Source organism: Channa argus, chromosome 19 (genome assembly GCF_033026475.1).
Source record: "Channa argus isolate prfri chromosome 19, Channa argus male v1.0, whole genome shotgun sequence".
Taxonomy (NCBI): domain Eukaryota; kingdom Metazoa; phylum Chordata; class Actinopteri; order Anabantiformes; family Channidae; genus Channa; species Channa argus.
In genome coordinates this window covers 15,138,765-15,158,830 of record NC_090215.1, presented here as the reverse complement: position 1 = coordinate 15,158,830, position 20,066 = coordinate 15,138,765, and the positions used below count along the sequence as shown (strand labels likewise).

The window sequence follows — 20,066 nt, the reverse complement described above, 5'->3', positions numbered from 1 at the left end:
CATCTTTGTCATACGGACTATTGCTTAGAAAGATGTTTCCTAGTGTTTTAAGCCGTCTTTATAGGTGGTCACAGTACAGCAGCAGGTCCCAGCTCACTGACAGATGTACGGTTAACTTGTTTTTTGATAGGAGTCCTCTTACATTACTACAGCTTCTGATATATTCCTATTTACTATATATTAGTTTGGGATTACTGACAGCAGACCCGAAGGGCGGCACTGTGACATTCCTTTTCTTTACTAATTGTGAACGAACCTTTCCCACAAATGCAGCAGAACAGGCAATTTCAAACAAACAGTGAACTACAGGTTTGTCCAAATAAGAGGGTTTGGTGAACCTGACTTTGAACAAACCTTACAGAGAAAAGCTGACTACAAGCATTTTAGAAGAGGCCTACTGGTTGTTGTTTTTTTTGCATAGGACTTATTTAATCTTATACAGTCTTTCCAGGTTCATATACAGTAAAACGGGAATCTACCTGATAACATGGTTGATGACGATCGGGTCAGGGGGTAAGAGGAGGTTGGTGAGACGCTGGGGAATCTCAGAGAACTTCAGCCGAGGGCAGTCAAAAATCTGTGGGGGACATAATAACAGTTAAAGTAGAAGCCACAATATACTAATGCCACAAACAGGTAATTGTACCGTTTCTTTCTATGGATGAGCATCATGCTGTTTATATGTACATTAATGTCTTTTATGAGGCTAAAATTCCGAATTTATTTGAAACTGTAGGGCCGATGGACACATTAGTCTTTTCAATTTAGTTTTGCCCGAAATGAAAGTTTTGTCTCACTATGACTGTAGAAAACAGGAGCATGTTAGGAGCACGTGTCATATGAAACACTGCGGTGCTGCAAAACACATATTTTCCATATTGCTCATGTTTTCCAAATAAAATCGTATTTCCATCAACACTGGCAATATTTATAGCAGACAGAGAGTTTAATACCTGTTGGAAGTACTTGTCACAGTTGATGTACTCCTTGTCATGGGAGTCCTGCAGCTTGTTGGTCTTGACGTACTGCCAGAGGGCCTGGATGATGCAGGAGCGAGTCTGAGTGTGAATGCCAAGCAGGCGAGCCAGGCGAGGGTCCAGCTTAAACTGGGGAGGCTGCGGAGACGATATAATCACATTACCGCACTTTTTTACAACCGCCCACCTCCGAGTCTTTGCATCAGCTGCCTCACATCTGACATCCTTATTGTATTCCCTGGCTTGGAGACAGATGTCAGGTTTGAAATGGAGTCTTAAATGAACTGTAGTGTTTCAGTAGAGCAGTAGTTATCGGTTATGTGAGGCCTGCAGGTTGTCACTACAACAGCTGAATTAATGGAATGGATTAGTCACACAGTTGTAACATGGGAGAGCCTATTTCTGAACAGAGCTGTGAGTTGTCATGAGACTGTGTGGTTGCCTGTACCTGGTAGTCCAGCATCAGCAGCAGAGTGCAGCGCACGCTCACGTCTCCCGGCCTCTTTACCTGGAAGCCGTCCGTCTCCTGGGTGGTGGGTGTGCGGTGCCACTGAAAGAGCAAACACGAAAGGCCACAAATTCACTAGACACCTTAATCTGTGTTTATTCATCCTGAGTGATCATTATTTGTTGCTTTAATACTCACAAATTTTTATCATTTTTTTTACCAGCTATGAGGAATGGTGTCCCGCAAAACACACTGTTTTATATTTAATTCACAACGGTTATTGTTACTTCACAAGTATTCATATCTTGTTCAATTGTTTCCCTGTGACTGTGGCTTCCATGCAGGATCCATCAGCCTTTGAATCAGAACAATAATGGCTGCTGTTGGGTTATTTGCTCACATTTCCATCACATCAAATCACACCCACACAGTCCTGATGAGGCAGATTATGTTTTTTTAGGAACACTAGCAATGTGGCATTTAATATGGCAATGGCAAAGTCAATCAACATTCATCCAGTACAAAGGTATACGACTAGTGGATAGACTGCCATGAACTTATGTACATTTATGGCACAAAGTATGAATTGTACGGCCTTTGATGATCTGATCCCCTGACGTTTTCTGTCACAACCATGAGGTTTACTGTTGTTGGGCTTTTGAGTAATATGTCAACGGCTGAACAACTGCTGGATGGACTGCCATTAAATTTGGAATAGACATTGCGGTTTTCCACAGGATTGCTGTTATCATACACTTGGACAGCCCACTGGGAACATTTCCTGCAGCATTTGTTTCAGTGTTTTTTTTTTCTACATGTGGCGTCTGTGTTGTGAAATTGGGGTAGTCATTTTCTTTCTGTACTACCATAGGAAAGGAGCGTCAAAAATATAACAATAGTCTGCTACCCATTACATCGATGAATAGGGTTAGCCTATTGGATTATGTCAGCTGGTGTCCCTGGGCAAGATACTGAACCCCCAACAGCCCATCCCCATCCGTGCAGCGCAGATCCCAAGCCCGGTAGAGATCGGGGAGGGTTGCGGAGGGAAGGGCATCCGGCATTAAAAAAAAAAAACTGTGCCAAAGCCGCTGTGGCGACTCTAAATGAGCCGAATGGATAAAAAAAAAAACATGCAATAGGGAAATAATAGGTTCACTTGCTAACAACCGAGGAAATATCCAATTAAGGGGAGATTGCATATCATTTGTGGACACCAGGGAGATTCACTGAACTTCACTGAGCTTCACTCACTGATCTTCTGAGAGAGGTGAGAAGACTGTGGTTTGCATAAAAAAAAAGTTCTAATGAACAAATATTAGCATGTTAGCTGGCTAAATTAGAATGGTGAACTTGTAAAGCAGTACACGTGCATATTAGCATTGGCATCGGCAGCATGTCAGCACACTATGTTAGCACTAGCATTCAACAGTAGACTTGCACTTAATAGGTTCTAAACTTATCATAATTTAAATTTTGTTTTTTTTTCTGAACTTTATCGAAGAGAAGTTTTTGTTTTCCCGGTTAACATTGATATGATCGCATGTGAAGGTTAAATTACATTTCTTGCCTAAGGTTAGTTAACCTGCAGCTTGCAGCTTTGATGTGGACTTACATATTAATAAATGTGGTTTGGTAAGAGGCCAACCTTCTGCAAAATGGCCATGCAAAATGTTCTGAGAACCTAAGATAGCAAAGGGTTAACCACGTGGTCATGCAGCTGAATGTTATCACACTCAGGAGACTTCAGAGGAATGAAAAACAGAAAACTAAATATTAACCTAGGCAAATACATCTATTGCCATGAGAGTGTTTTAGTCTTCGTATACAATTTACAACAGCAGTTTGTACAGGTGTGTTCAAATATCACTAAAGGTCAAAATGCTGCACGTCTAATACGGTTTTCATTAATTACATTTGTTGCTGTTGTAGTTTTTGGCCAAAGGTTAATTAATTGATAACAATAAATAAATTTTTTAAAAAAGAAATGTTTCAGGTGCACATTTAGGAATCATCTGAAACAAAAGTCAGTACATCCTTCATTAGTGAGACTATTTTTTATTTTCATTTTTGCATTTTCTTGCAGTTAGCTTGAAACCACAGGTGTACTCATTTTGGTTGCAGTGATCACAGTTACACTCATATGTTGGGTTTTAATTACTGCAGATGCTGTTTACATATCAATTTAATGTCAGCTGCTTGACAGCTGAAAAGAAAAGCACTTTAAACACATTCTCTTCTCAGTTTAGTTGATTGCAGTAACTTGGCCTGCAACACCCAGTAAGGTTTTCCTTCAACCAATGGTTGGCTCAGAACAGATGAAGTACTGATTGTACCTCAAGGCAGAGAAAATTTTCTTTTAATGGAAAATCATTCATAGCAAAACACCTGAGTGCCTGGCTAAAATACGCTCTTAAAAGGAGCAACCTTGAGAAGTCATAATTTTTCCTCTCAAACTCCTAAAGTGTTTTTTTTTTACAGTCAGTACTTTTTGTGAAGATACGAAGTGAAGGGCGACTAATGGTTGTTTTTAATATCTTGTTTTTTTCTGCTTTTGCACCTGCATGTTAAAACAACCTTGCAATACTGAAAATTAAAACAAAACTCCCTTTCTGTTATAGAAAATCAATTTACTGAAAAAGAGAGAGTGTAGTCCACTCTGTCACTCGGTTTTTATGTTCTTATCCAATGGGAACATTCAGTAAAAAAAAAAAAAGGAGCAGGTTAGTTTGAGTGATTGCAGCTTGGGCTTTAACCAAACGTCGCAATTTAAGCAAGTCTCTCCTCTGTATGGTAAAGCGATCATCACTGACCCTGGCTGCATGGCTGAATAGTGATTCATTGATCTGTGTAGCAAAGAGAAGCTCTTTAGCACTAATGCATGTCATCTCAAACATAATACATTTGTTTGACATTTTGTCTGTCTGGCGCAATTAAAATCAAAACCACCCGAGTCTAGATCAGAAATAGGTGGAAACCGGTAGATAAGCAGAAAAGAAGAGGAATGTGGGTTGTAGTGAGTCTAAAGCAAATTGAGAATAAGGTAAAGAATTTCATTAGAAGCTGCATAATTTGCAATTCTGTGGGCTGTTGTTGTTAGCGTGCGGGCCATGCTAGCTCCTGCAGTATATGCTTACAACCCAATCCATGCTCTTGCCCATCCTGCCTGCTTTTTCACCACATCACACTATTAAATTTTACCTCTTCACCGTGGATCTGTTTGCTTACTATAGCCTGTAGTGGAATGTGTAAAGTAGCATTTTAGACTCATAGTCATCGTTTCAGGACCAATCAACTGTGCTGGAGCAAAAAATGTGTTTTATTATTTACAGCTTAAATAGTTAAATTAGATACAATGACATGAGAGCCAAAACATGCAGAAATGCCCCACTGATGGCATTTAAAGGCGAGGTACATCTGTGTGCTGTCTGACATTTATTTTATACAAAAATGCAGATTATCGTGACATCTGCCATCATTAAAGAGTAGGTAAAAGGGTAATCAGATGGTGGATGATTGCATTGGACATGTTTGAACTGACCTCAACCAAGTGGTTGTCAGGACCGTAGAGGTCTTTGTCGAGCTCTATCACCAGGCTCTTAAAAAACGAAGAGAACTTCTTCTTTTGCTTCCCTGGCTGCAGAACAGACAGACAGGTGTATCAATGGTCAGGTAATGTCTATAATCAGAAATAAGCATATACAAACCAAACTAGTAAAAGAAAGAACATAAATGCAAACACTTGTCTATGTGCCTTTGCTTATAGCAACATTAGTCATCAAAAGCCCACAAGAGGCTAAATGAGATCAGAAACTAAGACACTAGACATTCTCAGGCTCCACTTCCTCAGAGCTCAACCAGAAATATTTGTGGCTTATGAAACCTAAATGCTTCCTACCACTGTGAAATGATGGCCTTGCTCTGGACTTCTGAGAACATCAGAGCATTTTGAAGCAAGGCTGATGGCGCAGAATAAAAATTAACATCATTCTGCATCTACACTCTCTTTGAACACTATTCACAAACATCAATCATTTACTTTAAATTCTGAGACAGTCAGTTTTGGGCTGTCATGACTGTTTGCCAAAAAAGGGCCCTGAGCAGCTTCATGGCTCAAAGAGTGGCACACTTTATACTAAATGAACAGATCATTATCTCTGTGAATTCATCCACAATGATATATAGTAATACCAAACCCTGGAGCTGTACCACACATAGCCTGGGTAACACAGTTTGTGTAATTTGTCTAATTTAAAATAATAAATAAATAAAATATGCACTGTGAAACAAAACTTACGTCATCCAGCAACTTCCCCTCTACTCTCAATTCCCACGAAGCAATGCTGCCATCTGAGTCATCTGCGTCCGGTCTCGCAGGGTTGAATGTGTTGGATATGTAAAGCCTCAGTTTACGCTTTTGCTGCTGACACAAGGGCACATTAAAAATCAAAGTTTAAAGGAATATTTCACAAAAATATTGAACTAAAACGTTATGGTCCCGCTTCCCTGTCTTAACCGATTTGCTCAATATAGCAACAAAATTGTTTCAAAATTACACGACTGAAGAAGTCAAGTGAGTTTTCAGCAATAAATAGATTATGTTGCAGTGTATACATGTGGGTCATGATTTCTTTTTCTTACCTTCATTGGTCTCTTCAGTGCTTCCTGGATGTCCACGCGTTTACGCATGATGGTGTGGTCCAGTTTGCGCTCAAATGCCAGCAGGTCCATGTAGGCCTGAGACTCTGGGACCAACTCACGAATCTGCTCAGAGGGAAGAGGACAATCTGATGTAATGTACAAATCAGGCTTTAACAGTCTCTCTCACTAACTGTACAACAACCTCCTGATGAGGTTGGCAGGATGACGTAAACATAGAGATCACATATGAAGATTTATTAAAAACACTTTCAAGAAAACAATCATCAATTTGTACTATAGCAGGTGGGTGAATCCAAGTTCAACATGTTTTATACCCATTTTTATTTTCAAACTATTGTCTGCTGTTTAAATTAATAATATTATTTAAGATTTTAAGTCTGTACTATGACATCAGACTCTCTTGAGCAGACTGGCTGTTGGTGCTGCTGGTGGGGTGTCATTATCTTGTTTCAAGAACATTAGCCCTACTTTCCCCTCTGAACATCTTTAAAGTTGGAGAAATCATTAATTCAACTCTGTCTGCTGGTATCTTTATGGGACAAACCCGAATGATTTATTTTTGGTTACTTTAACATAGACACTCAGTTTTCAGCTAGAACAATTGGACCATAAAGATTTGCAGATAAATCGAAACTGTTGCTGATTTGGTAATATATAAAACATTTTGCCAGTTTGAGGTGGAAATAAAGCTGAATGTAAACTTTAGCTAAATTAGTTTTAGGTAAACCTAATTAGTAGTAAAGCCGACTTTTTAAAACTTTTATTTGAAGATAAAAATAATAATGCAGATTGCTAGCATTAGCTAAGCTACATTAAAAGTAAATGGAGTAATATATGGAGTAGAAAAATAATTGTAACGTTTAATATTTGCTCTATCAGTAAAAGCTTGCTCAGAGGAAGCTAACATAAGTGGAAATTTCCCTTTGCTAAAGCTCAGACCATCATTAATACAGGGGTTCACACCATCCTGGGGACACTGGGGGATGAAAATGAGATGCACAGTGTGCAGCCAAACAGCCGGGACTCAGACATTACCATACTGGCGATGAAAGTCCTCCGAGCATCAAGGGCTGCTGCTCACCAAACTGCGCACACACTTCTACAGTTCGCTCCTTTGCCTCCCTCCCCTCTTCTTTCGTCTTTCATGTCTCTTTCTAAATGGCTGCATTCATTGTTCCCGTTCGTTCCTTCGCTGTCTCGTTCTTGCTGCCTTTCGCTGGGCTGAGATGCTGAGCAGACGTGTGGACATTCCCTCTCCCTTACTCATTACTGTGGAGTGGCGCCCCAGCCGTGCCTACTACTATCTCCCTGTCTGGGTTAGGGTAGAGGATAAGACCTGAGACCAGACACTTACAGTTTCCAGACCTCCATAGAGTGAGAGTGAAAGCGCTCTGTGTGCTGGCCAAGACATGGTTAGGTGATGGCGTGGCACAGGGCTGGAAACTAACACTATGGGATGAAAAGACAGACTCACCTGTGGGAACTTGTTATTTCTGATGCAGCTTTTGGTTCTATATGTGGTTACATTTCTGCCATATCCCACTGAGCAGTCAATGAGCCACCATCTAAATAACAGAATGGAAACCTAAAAAAACCCTAAAACCTACTGACTGCTGCCCTCATCCTCTCTCCTCTTATTTGGAAACAGCAAAAAAAATCACCTGGCCCTCGGCACCTTCCAAGAACCCCTGACATCAAAAACCAACCAGGATTTTTCTGTTCTGCAGACAAAAGACAAACAGACACACACACAAAAACAGAGCAACAAAGGTAAAAATATGCAGCCTCACCCTTTGCGGAAGAATCTTGTCTGCCATTTTCCTTCTCTTAGCACTAGAGAGAGGGAGAGAAAGACAGAGAGAAAGAGGAAAAAGAGAGCATGTTACTATGGTGACTGATAGCGTAGCACCCAGGCCATCTGCTAAAATGCTGGGCCATATCCAGCACCCCAGCGTCCCAGCTGTGTGTGTGTGTGTCTGTGCATGTGCGCAAGTGTGTGTGTGTGTGTGTGTTCACGTGGTGGTGTGTTCTCTGAAATGCAGCGGTCCACCTGGAGAGCAAGAGCCTCTAACAGCCAAAAAAGTGTCACATCACACATCTCTTGCCCGACATGTATCTGCTGCACACATGCACACACACTCAAACACACAAACATTCTGCAGAATCACCGGGGCCACTGCAGCAGGACTCGAATTGTGACAGGATGTGTGCTCAAGATGTTTTTAAGAATGCAGAGTGCTCAGGATTTTCACTAAGGAGAATGGATGTGTGTGTCGATATTTTCATACATGAATCGCAGGCATTTCCTGCTATGTGAGAAAGTTTGTTTACCGATACCATATTTTGTTTTGAAGAGACTAAGAACAATAAGACAATCTGTGCCAAGTTGGTGCCTTTGTCAAAACAACTTTACTAGGTGACAATGATTACAAAAACAACATTACAGGTTTTTTTCTCTATTCAAATTTCCATCAAATATTCCATTGACATCTGTGGACACCTGTGATTTGTGGTGTACTCATGTATATTCATGCAAGTGATGCGGTCGTTGGTGCCTGTAGAAGGACGCTGCCAAAGAACAGAGATGGCACTACACTGCAAAAAGAGCAATTTAAAAAAGAATGGCTTATTTTAGTCTGATTTAATTTCTCATCAAAGATAAATAAGTTTGTCTTGTGGATGTTAAGGTTTGAAAAAATGTAAACAAGCGGAGAATTTACATCTCAAGGTTGTCCGATCCTTCTCTTTAGTCCTTCAGTTATTGGCAAGCACCTTTATTGTGAATTTCTCAAGGTTCAAAGTCTTTTGTACTGATTTGAAGCAACAGTTTGACATTTTGAAAAATATTCTCTTGCTATGAGTTAGGTAAGAAGCTTCACAACACTCTCTATCCTGAATAAAAGGTTGCTAATAGAGACTTGGAAACAGACAACCCGTCTCTGTCTGAAGAAGGGTTGAACAATGAAGCAAAAATAATAAAAATAAAATCAATAAAAATACAAGTAAAATAAAGTATTTTTTAGAGCAATCTTACAATTTAGTATTCAAATCTTTAAATCTTTGTGTTGTTCTGTGCTGTTCACAATCTGCAGCTCTGCATAGTTTCAACATTGCAGTCTGGCTGTTTTTTCCAAGCCTTCAATATAAAAAAAATTTGAAATTGTATTCTCTGTGTTGAGCGGCATCATGACTTTCCCTATACACTTAGACACCCTTACACTAAGGTAATGTGCCAGAAGCCTTGTGACCTGAGTTTTTAAGTAGTGATAATTAACGTCTGTTCCACGGCTTGTTTCTTAAAATTATTTCTTGTACTTCCTTCATTCACTCTTACTTCCTTGGCCAGTTACATGTGAAGGGTGACAGTTGGACAGATCATGTCTTGTGATTATTGAGGATTGGTAGTATGAAAAAATGTGTTTTCTGATGTGAAAATTAAAACATCTCTTGCATCTGTATCTTTTTTTTTGTTGTTGTTGAACACATTTTGTACTGTCCTTGAAAGTTTCAAACTTCCAAGAGGAAGTAAATTCCTGAACATTGTAGCATATCTGGCCCAAAAAGCTGATTCAATTGTATTCTATTGTAAAGATTGTTATGGTGCAGTCTAAATGTAACTAAATGCACTACCAGCTCATTTATGTAATCCGAACTAACAAAAGATGTGTGAGATGTAATGTGCTGTTAGCCAGCTGCATACCTCCAGTCTTGATGATATATTGAGTAGTTTGCCAGTTACATGTGAAGGGTGACAGTTGGACAGATCATGTCTTGTGATTATTGAGGATTGGTAGTATAAAAAAATGTGTTTTCTGATGTGAAAATTAAAATATCTCTTGAATCTGTATCTTTTTTTTTTTTATTGAACACATTTTGTACTGTCCTTGAAAGTTTCAAACTTCCAAGAGGAAGTAAATTCCTGAACATTGTAGCATATCTGGCCCAAAAAGCTGATTCAATTGTATTCTATTGTGAAAATGTGATGGTGCAGTCTAAATGTAACAAAATGCACTACCAGCTCATTTATGTAATCCGAACTAACGAAAGATGTGTGACATGTAATGTGCTGTTAGCCAGCTGCATACCTCCAGTCTTGATGATATATTGAGTAGTTTAGTATCTGTACATTCATATGTAATGTACAGACATGAGAGTGCTATGAATCTTCTCCTTTGACTCATAACAAGAAACCAAATAAGGAAACCTCTTAAAATATTGAACTACTTCTTTAAAGGTTGGATATTCTGTTGGATTGACCTGATATTAATGCTGTTCAATTTGTATGTAGTCACTTTTGCCTATTTATGTTTTATATATTAGGGGTGGGCGATTCTTTCCCAGTTTAGGTAATCGTGTATTCAGTGTTCATTTATTAATTTATTAATATACGTATATGATATGTGCACTGTAATAGTCTTCTACAAAGTTAATGGTGAAAAATCCTATAACCACATGGGAATGTGGTTCTTGGAATCAAGTGAATTAACAATTAAAAGTCAAGGGGCTCATTGTAACAACACTACCCAAATTACATAATCACCAGATTTAAAGTCTATTGTTTTCTACATTGTTATGGCTTTATGGTATATTTCATCATTTCGCCCAACCCTATTTTTTATTAGCAATATTTTGCCCTGTTAGAAGAAGAGGATTCTTTGCAGTGTGGAGAAATATCCTATCACAGAGCACTGAACTGGCCTGTGAAGCAGTGTGGTACATCAGCATGCCAAATACTAAAACAAGCCTGCTGCAAGGAGAATTGAAAGATCTGGGGGTGCATTGCAAAGGAAAACACAAACCTGCATCACAACAACGTTACACTAATTTTAAAGGGGTTTCATATTGGATTCTACTTTATTTTTATGTTCGAGCTGTTTCCATCATGCCATGCTCCAGTCTAAAGCATGCACCACTACACTTTAGGAGTCAGCTTCTAGGTTTGTGTGTCTGTTTGGCCAAAACTACTCATTCAAGGAGGTGCTGGGCTCAGGTGAAAGGCTAGTTAGGCCAGAGTTCATCAAATGTAAGAAAACGGACATGCAGCAGTATAAACTCCTACTTTGATCCGAGCGTGGGATCTGATTGGGGCTCTCTCATGTCCATCTGCCTCGCCGGCATCTCATTGGCTCCAGGGAATCCGACTGGCTTCCTAAGAATTGGTGAGGATTCGAAGGTTGACTGATTAGAGTTGTGGCGAGACACACACTCAGTGGCAGCAAGTAGAGGGGTAACACCTGGCTGTTTGTATGTCTGTACGTGTTGGATGTGCGTTAAGATCAAGGGTCTGTTAGTCGGTGCACACTCTAAAACTCAAAACAAGGGCAGGCACTGGGATGGGGGTGTAGCTGTGTCCATGCATGCACAAAGTGCAGCAGAGGAGAACCTGGGATGTGCCCTGCTCATCTGAGGGACACGCTCATTCAACAAAGTTTCTCAGTGAGCCAAAATAACCATGCTTCACACACACAGAAAGACAATACACAGATAATGGACAATGTGAATCACAAGGAGGGGAGTAGACAAGCAGTGAGCGAGTTTAGGTCTTTAATTCAGCTCCGGATGGCTCTGAATTGTAAATATGGATGTTGCACTGATGTAGTAATGTGCAGTTGAGTGCAGACGAAGACAAAATACACTACGCAAACCTCTAAAAGCTTTCTGTGCATTTCTACTTCCAGAAACTATGCAAAAGCTTGGAAACATTGGACTACTAGAACTAAGAGCAACATTAATAGCAAAACCAAAGGTTCAAAGATTAATAAAAAAAGCTTTGGTCATATGTAATGTGGTTCTACAGGGAAATTAAATATAAAAAAATCTCTCATGTGAAAACCAAAATAAGAGAAGCTGGATTAGATAATTCAACCGTAAGATCCAACTTTCATTAAGAAGGTAGCGATAGATAGATAAATACATAGATAGACAGATAAATAATTGTTGGCTTAAAAGTTTTCCAATTCCAGAGCAAATACTTTTTGAAAAAATGCCTCATATTCACAGCACGTTTTCCACATTTTGTTATTTTACAGCCTCATTCAAAATCCTGATCAAAATCATTATCGTCCTCAAAATGTTTTCAAACAATACCCCATAATCACAACGTGAAACAAGTTTGATTGAAATGTTTGCAAAGGTAATAATAACAAAAAACATGTCTACAACTTGACTGGAGTCCACCTGTAGGGAAACTCAGTTGACTGGACATGATTTGGGAAAGCAGACACTTGTCTATATAAGGTCCCACAGTTAACAGGCTTTAATCAAACCATGAAGTAAAAGTAATTGTCTGTAGACCTCAGAGACAGGATTGTATCCAGGCACAGATCTGGTCACTCTGAAAGAGCTCCAGCGATTGAAGATCTCTGGAGAGATCTGAAAATGGCTGAGCACTGATACTCCCCATCCAACTTGATGGAGCTTGAGAGATAATGCAAAGAAGAATGGGAGAAACTGCCCAAAAGGAGGTTTGCCAAGCTTGTAACATCATAGTCAAAAAGAGTTGAGGCTGTAATTGGTGCTAAGTGTGCTTCAACAAAGTATTTAACAAAAGGCCATGACTCCTTGTCGTTTTTTATTTTTTATTAAATTTGCAATGGTTTCAAACAAACTTCCTTCACATTGTCATTATGGGGTATTGTTTGTAGAATTTTGGGGAAAGTAATGAATTTTATCCATTTTGTAATAAGGCTTTAACTTAGCACGATGTGAAAAAAGTTAAGTGCTGCGAATACTTTCTGGATGCACTGTATCCACTTCTGGTCTCAGTGTGTCAGAGTGTTGTGGCCAACATCCACCCTGAAAGGGAGTAATTATGTTTCCCCTCAAAATTTATTTATTAGTGGGATATGGACATCATTTCTAGGACATAACAGTGAGTATTTATGCCACGTAATGAAAAGCATACCAGAATAAAATTCTATCTACATTAGGAGCTTTGCGTATGTATGTCAGCGTTTGCACTGCAGAGTAAGTGTAGCTGGGACCATAAGGTCAAAATGACACTGCCAACGCAGGTGGCCCATCCTCAGCTGACAGCAGCATGGGGCCTGAGCTGGAGCATCAACTTGTTTGCCAGAGGACGAACACTCTCACACAGCAAGAGAGACTGAGACACCTGGACGGGTCACCCTGGACCATCGATTAGACCCAACGCCGCAAGTCGAGCCCAGACACAGGACAACATTTCCCCTGACCTGTTCGACAAGCCAGCTTAATTGTAAGTGGATCAATCGTGGTGCAGTTACTGAGAGAATGAAACAGACACACTGAGTGTGCATACTGATCTCTTTTTCTAATGACCACACCTGCCAAACACACTCACTGACATCCATCCACTATGTGTGTGTGTGTGTGTGTGCTTGAGAAGCTGATGTTCAGATCTTTTGTTCACAGTAGAATAGCCAACAATAGGCACTGTAACAACACAGCAAAGCATGTATTAGATTCTAAGAGCTGTGTGGATGGCACATAGATGTCATAGATGACGCATAAAGATTCAACAGAACAGAGACATTCGGTCATGGCGGTGACTGGGATGCTGACTGCGGGGGCACAGAATGGTGAGCGAAGCCAAACATACAAAATGTGGAGGCAATGCAAGAGAGACGGGGAGCAAGCTGGAAAACTAGAAACCAAAACTGAAATAAAAGATGAAAGGACAGAGGAAAGTCATGGTTTCACTTCTCATCAACATAATTTCCTAGATTTGGCTTTATGAAATCACGGCATGGAAACAGTTCATGTGGCCCAAGCCCCTGTATTTAAATGGCTCGTATTGATCAGCAGTTTGAAATCTTCCCTTCATCACTTTATTATCAGTTTTACTAAATTCCAAATAGAAAATGCTTAATATCTTAACATTTGAGAAGATGGAACTATCTAACATTTTGCTCTTTTAATTAGCAGCAGAGCATGAGGGGTGGCAGGTGCCTAGACTTTAGTTAGTTCATAGTTAATTTTTTAGTCTAATACCTATTATAACAAATGGGATTCCCAACAGCCTCATCTTTATTTTGGCACTGTGTTTATTATTAGTGCATCTTTATTTTGTGAGTGTATTAGCATTTAGCTAAACACTGCTCTTACTAATGACAGATTCTGGAGTTCACTTAAATAAGTACCTTTACTGTACTTATTAACGACTATAACATTAATTTGTCATCATTTTCATGTTTGAAGGTCTGGTAATAAAAATGAACTAGACTCGCACATTTATTTTAATCAAATTATTCACCACCTTTAATAATGTGCTTTCTTAGTAGCATACTTACACTATTAAACTTACACTATTAGTAGTAATGGATATTGTTTGAATTACCGGATTTCTACTTCGTAAATGTTGTGCTATTTAAACACAAAGAGCCAAATGATGAAAAGTAATGGCATTATCACAGTTACTAGTATTCACAGATAGTGTGATCAATGCATAAGTAAAAACAACATCGATAACTGATTTTTGATGCTCTATGCTACAAACACTATAGATGTTGCACAAGATTCACACCATTTCCATGTTTCCGTTAATTTACATTTAGTCGTTTGGCAGAAACTGAACAAAATCAAGTTTTTGTTCATCCAGGCTTGTTGAGAGTGTAACCACAATCACACAGAAGCAGGCAGGTAAGGAGTTGCTGTATGCGATCATTGCAGTATTTAGATGGACTAGTAAAATATGACTCACTTTCTGGCCCGGTTCTGGACGGCCTGTTGTTGCTGCTGCTGCTGTTGTTGTTGCTGCTGCTGCTGGACCTGCTGGGAGGGAGCAGGCCTTTTCCGACTCGGCTCCATCACCGGGGAGGGCAGCCCGGGCCGTACCGCCGGGCTCCCTCCGTACGGTGGGCCGGGGGGGCCCATGGGAGTTCCCTGGTGAGGCATCCTCGCTCCAGATGGCATGCCAGGACGCTGGACAGAGATCGGGGGAAAGAAAGGTCACATGTATGTAAACAATAATCTTTACTGTGTCCAATAATTAGAATACAAATTGGTGTTTCTAAAAATAACAGACAAAGACAATGTTAGAGCAAACTTTTATGCATTTCCCACTGGTGGATTTTTGTAAAAACTTTCAGATTGACTGAGGAAATGTGGAGTTGCAACAAAGAATGTCAAAGAAATTTCCTATTTAAAATAAAATTCCAAACTCTGTTCTCAACCAAATGTTCAGACAACCTGAAAGGTAACCTGACAATACAATATTATTTTGCTGTTGCAACCTTTAGAAACCCTTTAGAAGCTGGGTTGGTAAACAAGAGTATGCTTTGCGCAATTTAATGACGTCAATTTACACGATTTCAGTTCTGAAATGTTTCCATTGGGGGTGCAAACCAATATGGGATTTGTTATTGCTAGATAGGGAGGACGAAATATTCAGCATGTGAATGTTTAGGCAATGTTTGAGTAATAAATCTAAAAGATATTGTTATGTCAAGTCCACTAATTTTCCAGAAAAGGACAACCTGTGCTTGTCTTTGCCTTGTTTTCTGTAGTTACTCCGTGAAACAAAATCAAGCCTGATGGTTGAAAAATAAACAAAATGAAAATGATTTGCATTTATTTCCTTTTGCTTGATTTACTATGGTGCATTCCCTAGCCCCTCACCCCAACATTACAATCTTAACCCCTCTTACTCCAAACCTAAACTCTTAACCTAACGTTTATGGGCCACTTCTCTCATTTTCAGCTTGATTCTTATTACTTTAGCTTTGGGAGCAGATGTTCAGGAATTCAATACAAGTTTTGTCTTGATTTACTTTAATAAAATATCCCTCTGCTTTAGTTAAAAAAGACATTCAGATGACATCATTGGGAGGAGTGTTTTGGGCTCAAATGTCATCTCATTGAATATAGAAGAGGCTATAGTGTTTGTTGACTTTCTCCTTTAAATTCTCTGGAGTTTTCTGGATGGTGTCATTTGGAGGACTATTTAAGGGAGAACCAGAGAGATATTTCAATGTAGGCAAGGCGGACAGAGATTTAGATGCTTTTTTTTAAATATATATATATATATATATATATATATATATATATATATATATATATATATATATATATATATATATATATATATATATATATATATGTGTGTGTGTGTCCCAATTTATACCCATAAAATCCAATTGGAAATAGATGAAGTTGACATTTAGTCTTATACCACAAACTGCACTTTAAATGTGCAGGGACTGGGCAAAAAATCCTCAAAAAAGTGGTTTGGAACAAAACTTTGTCCACACAATCATAGGACACACACACACTCCTCCTAAATAATGCAAACAGTGTCAGAGGCCACGGTCCCACACTCCCTTCTTTACGCCTGGGAACAACTGGTGAACTCCCACCTGTGCTCGTCACTCCGATGGCAACAGCTGCTTGAGTTTGTTGTCTGAAACCAGGCAGGAGTTCGTGATAAAAAGTAATTCTTTCACTTTATCAAGAACACAGACCTCCTACAGTATGTACAGGACCCTAACAGAAAGCTAAACACATCCGCAGAAACGGCAAATGTTGCAATTACTATTCCAATTACTATTCAATTACTTTGACTACATCACTGGAGAAGGAAGTTATTCATATTTTTTATTCCATGTCCAAAAAATAAAAAACAAAAAAACAATGTGTTGATGTTTTTAAAGGGTTTTTAAAGGGAAAATATGTTGTTGAGCGAAACTCAACAACATATTTTTTATGACCTAGTGTCTAAGCACTTGAGCAAGAACGTGCACTGGCTGTGGATATGCTGGACAGAAAATACAGGTTATCCCATTAAGCTACAGATTGGCAGAACTGGATGATTGAACTAAGTAGAACATGGACACTTTAATAATCAGCTTCAGCACAGACAGTTCCAAGCTAGGGATCTTCCAGCTCCTGTGGCTTCACTTTTACAAACAATCAGCATCTCATCAACAAATCACATGCCGACAGTTATATGTTTCATATAAATGTAGACATATATTGTGTAACTAACATAAATAGTCGAGCTATTCAAATAGATTTGACATAGGCCGCATGGAATCAGAGTGAAAATGCATCAGATTTTTACAAGCTAACCACATGTTTTGTATGTTAAATCTCAATATGCAGTAAGTAATAAAGTAAGTAGAGTAAGTAATAAGTAAAGTAATAAGTAAGCAAGTAAGTAAGTAAGTAATATGTAAAAATAAACATTGCTAGATAAACACTGTGGAATAAAATGGCATTTTTAATGGCATCATATTGTAATTACAATAAAAGAGGTTGTAGCTGAGGATTGTGGTAGATGATAAATAATATCGAAATTGAAATACTCTTCTTGTTATAATGTCTATACAAAATATAACTTACAAGGCTTTAAAAAATCTTTTTGTGTCTGCACAAATCCATACATGTACTTGTTATTTAGGCAAATAGGTTGATACTAAAACATCTGCAAAGCCTTGACACTATGGCCCAATTTCCTATCACCATGTAAAAAAGAAAAAAATATGAGGACAACTTGGCACAGAAAGTGCCTGCTAGGTTTTGTAACTGAATGGGTAAATTTTGGAGAAAGAGAACAGCAGGAGGACACAATCGGTGAGTTTTATAACCCTGCACATGCTCCGACATTTCACACTTTAGACGTGGTTTACTGCACAAACATACACACGACTAACGTGATCTTTAGACCATCTACAAACATGAAAAAGCCAGAGAACAAACAAAGAACAAGGTAATAAACACCAGCGAGGGAACTATCAAATTTGTTTTTTTATTTCAACTCTGTAAAATTGTAACAGCATGTTTTCACAGGCAGATTTAATAATTGAAAAGAGATCATGACACCATGCAACAGGTATTAAGTGCCTTTTGAAATAGTGACCAAGCAGAGATCCAAGCAGGCGCTGCTGTCACTCTGGCTGAAGCTTATCAGTACGTGTGTGAGTGAGTGGGGGCTGGGGGCTTGAACGCTGGCACTTGTGTAGTCCCTCTTCTTTTTCTGTCTACTTCCTACCTAAGCTGCATGATGCTAACACCCAAACAGGCATCAGACTAGACTTTCAGCAGCCAGACACAGCTGCCGTTACAATCAGCTATCTGGAGAATTGGAGCCTTTCAGATAACAGATACAGAAAATCATAGCTGGATAAAGTGTGAGATGAATTTCCTCTAACCCCCCCCAACACACAAACACACACTCACACACACACACACACACACACACACACAGCAAGTGCTACTCTGTAATCTGACCTGCTGAACTGACTCCAATGCTCTGCCCTGAGCTCTGCCAGCCAGCCAGCAATCGAATCTGCCATGTGGATGGATATCTGAGAAGTGTGTTGGCATCTCTGGGAAGGCCGCAGGGATTTGAAGAGGCCAAACTTAACCCACACTGTACTAAACATATGAATCAGTGGGCTGTTACATAGATGGTCCCTCAAAGGCTTCGACTGGAAATCTATTAAAAACTGAAGATGAGCTTCATCTTGTGGGATATTACTCATTTTTACTGCTCAAACTAAAGATTGTTTTCGAGATCAGTTCATCATTTTGTATATCAAGTGTCCGAATATAGTAACGTCCGTTAACTTCTTCGGGTACCCTCTAAGCAGTGTTTGTATCCTTTCAGTTCTAATTTTAGCCCATTCTTCGTGGCATAATTGTTCCAAGTCTACCAGATTGCTTGGTTGCCTGCCATCTAAAGCCTTCTTCAAATCTATCCACAGGTTTTCAATGATATTTAAATGTGGAGATTGGGATGGCCATGGTATAACAATCACCTTTTTTTTTTCTAGGGTTAGTTTCTCCCAAACAATCTAGACTTCTGCAGACTACGCTTGACTGCGGAGATGTGGAATGTCATTCCAGGAGCCTTTAAGGACTTTGTTAGGTCCCCCATTGTTTGTTTTAGATTCTTACTGTACGTAGCTCCTGAGCGAGTTTCCTAGCACCTCTTTCAGTTTTTTTCCCTTGTTTTCCATTTCTTAAAAGAGTATTATTGTGTCAATATCCAAAATACATTTCTGGATTACGGACTTCACAGTTGGCTCTTGTATCCCTGAACATTTTCAAATATTTTTATATCCCTCTCCAGCTTAATGAAGGTTTACCAATTTCATTTTGAGTACATTTGCACCAATGTAAATTTCAATATTTTACTATAGGTTTGTATTCTTTTTACTTCTTGACAATTTATCTTACTTTTCATGATGAAGGACCATTTGTATTAGCTGAATGTGCATTACAGTAAAGATTATGTTGGTGGCAAAACATGTTTTACTGTTTGCCATTTCAACACGAGGGGACGCAAACTTTTTCAATTTACTCTATATTTGATTATCTTTAGACTGTAGGTCTTACTGACACTTGAAGACACCATTTTATAGACCAAATAACGAATAAAAATAGATACGTTGACAAAATAATCTTTTAGTAAAACACAATTAATTGTCATGAACATCAATTCGATCACGTTTACATGTTTTTTATCCCTATCGAGAATAAACAAGATTATTTTGTCGGTCAGTACTAGGTCATATGTCTCTGTGTCTGGATATTAATTTGTCATCTTGTTTCATATATTGTATTTGTTCTTATCTTAAGTTAAACCTTGTTCTGATCTGTTTTAAACAGATTTTCCACAAACTAACTAAGTATTTATCAATAAATATGCTGAGAGGGGATTTTCATCTATACTGCTGACCATTACATTTTAACAATGGTTGATTTAAATCACTACCTCCACTATGTCTAAGCTGACTGATAATTAAATACCAAGGCTCAAAACATTGAAAAAAAAATTAAATATAATCCTTTAACAGCACAACAGAAGCACTTTCTAAAAACCCATCACCCTTCTCTTGACACTCCACAGACCTCACTGTGAGCAGTTTTTGTGGGGTCTTTTTATTTGGTATAAAATTATTTTAATGAAAACAAATGATGGCAAGGTCTATGGATTATCCAGTGTAACCAGGAAACTGTGTTTTGGAAAGACAAGTGGCTGGTGAATAAAAAAAAAA

The 20,066-nt window shown here is 38.8% G+C and overlaps 1 protein-coding gene across 6 annotated transcripts in view; it reads right to left on the bottom strand.

Annotated features, from left to right (window-relative positions):
- Window positions 1–20,066, bottom strand: part of smarcd3b (SWI/SNF related, matrix associated, actin dependent regulator of chromatin, subfamily d, member 3b) — a 39,447-nt gene that overhangs the window by 5,712 nt on the left and 13,669 nt on the right. For 3 of the 6 annotated variants that reach the window (XM_067486731.1, XM_067486732.1, XM_067486729.1), the window contains exons 2-10: window positions 14,768–14,988; window positions 11,147–11,236; window positions 7,878–7,920; window positions 6,067–6,189; window positions 5,723–5,848; window positions 4,967–5,062; window positions 1,426–1,527; window positions 954–1,115; window positions 480–577 (exon numbers count right to left, since the gene is read on the bottom strand). In XM_067486731.1, the coding sequence (XP_067342832.1) occupies window positions 480–577; window positions 954–1,115; window positions 1,426–1,527; window positions 4,967–5,062; window positions 5,723–5,848; window positions 6,067–6,189; window positions 7,878–7,920; window positions 11,147–11,236; window positions 14,768–14,988 (1,061 nt within the window). The remainder of the gene's footprint in view (window positions 1–479; window positions 578–953; window positions 1,116–1,425; window positions 1,528–4,966; window positions 5,063–5,722; window positions 5,849–6,066; window positions 6,190–7,877; window positions 7,921–11,146; window positions 11,237–14,767; window positions 14,989–20,066) is intronic. The other 3 variants (XM_067486730.1, XM_067486733.1, XM_067486734.1) reach the window with 3 other exon arrangements.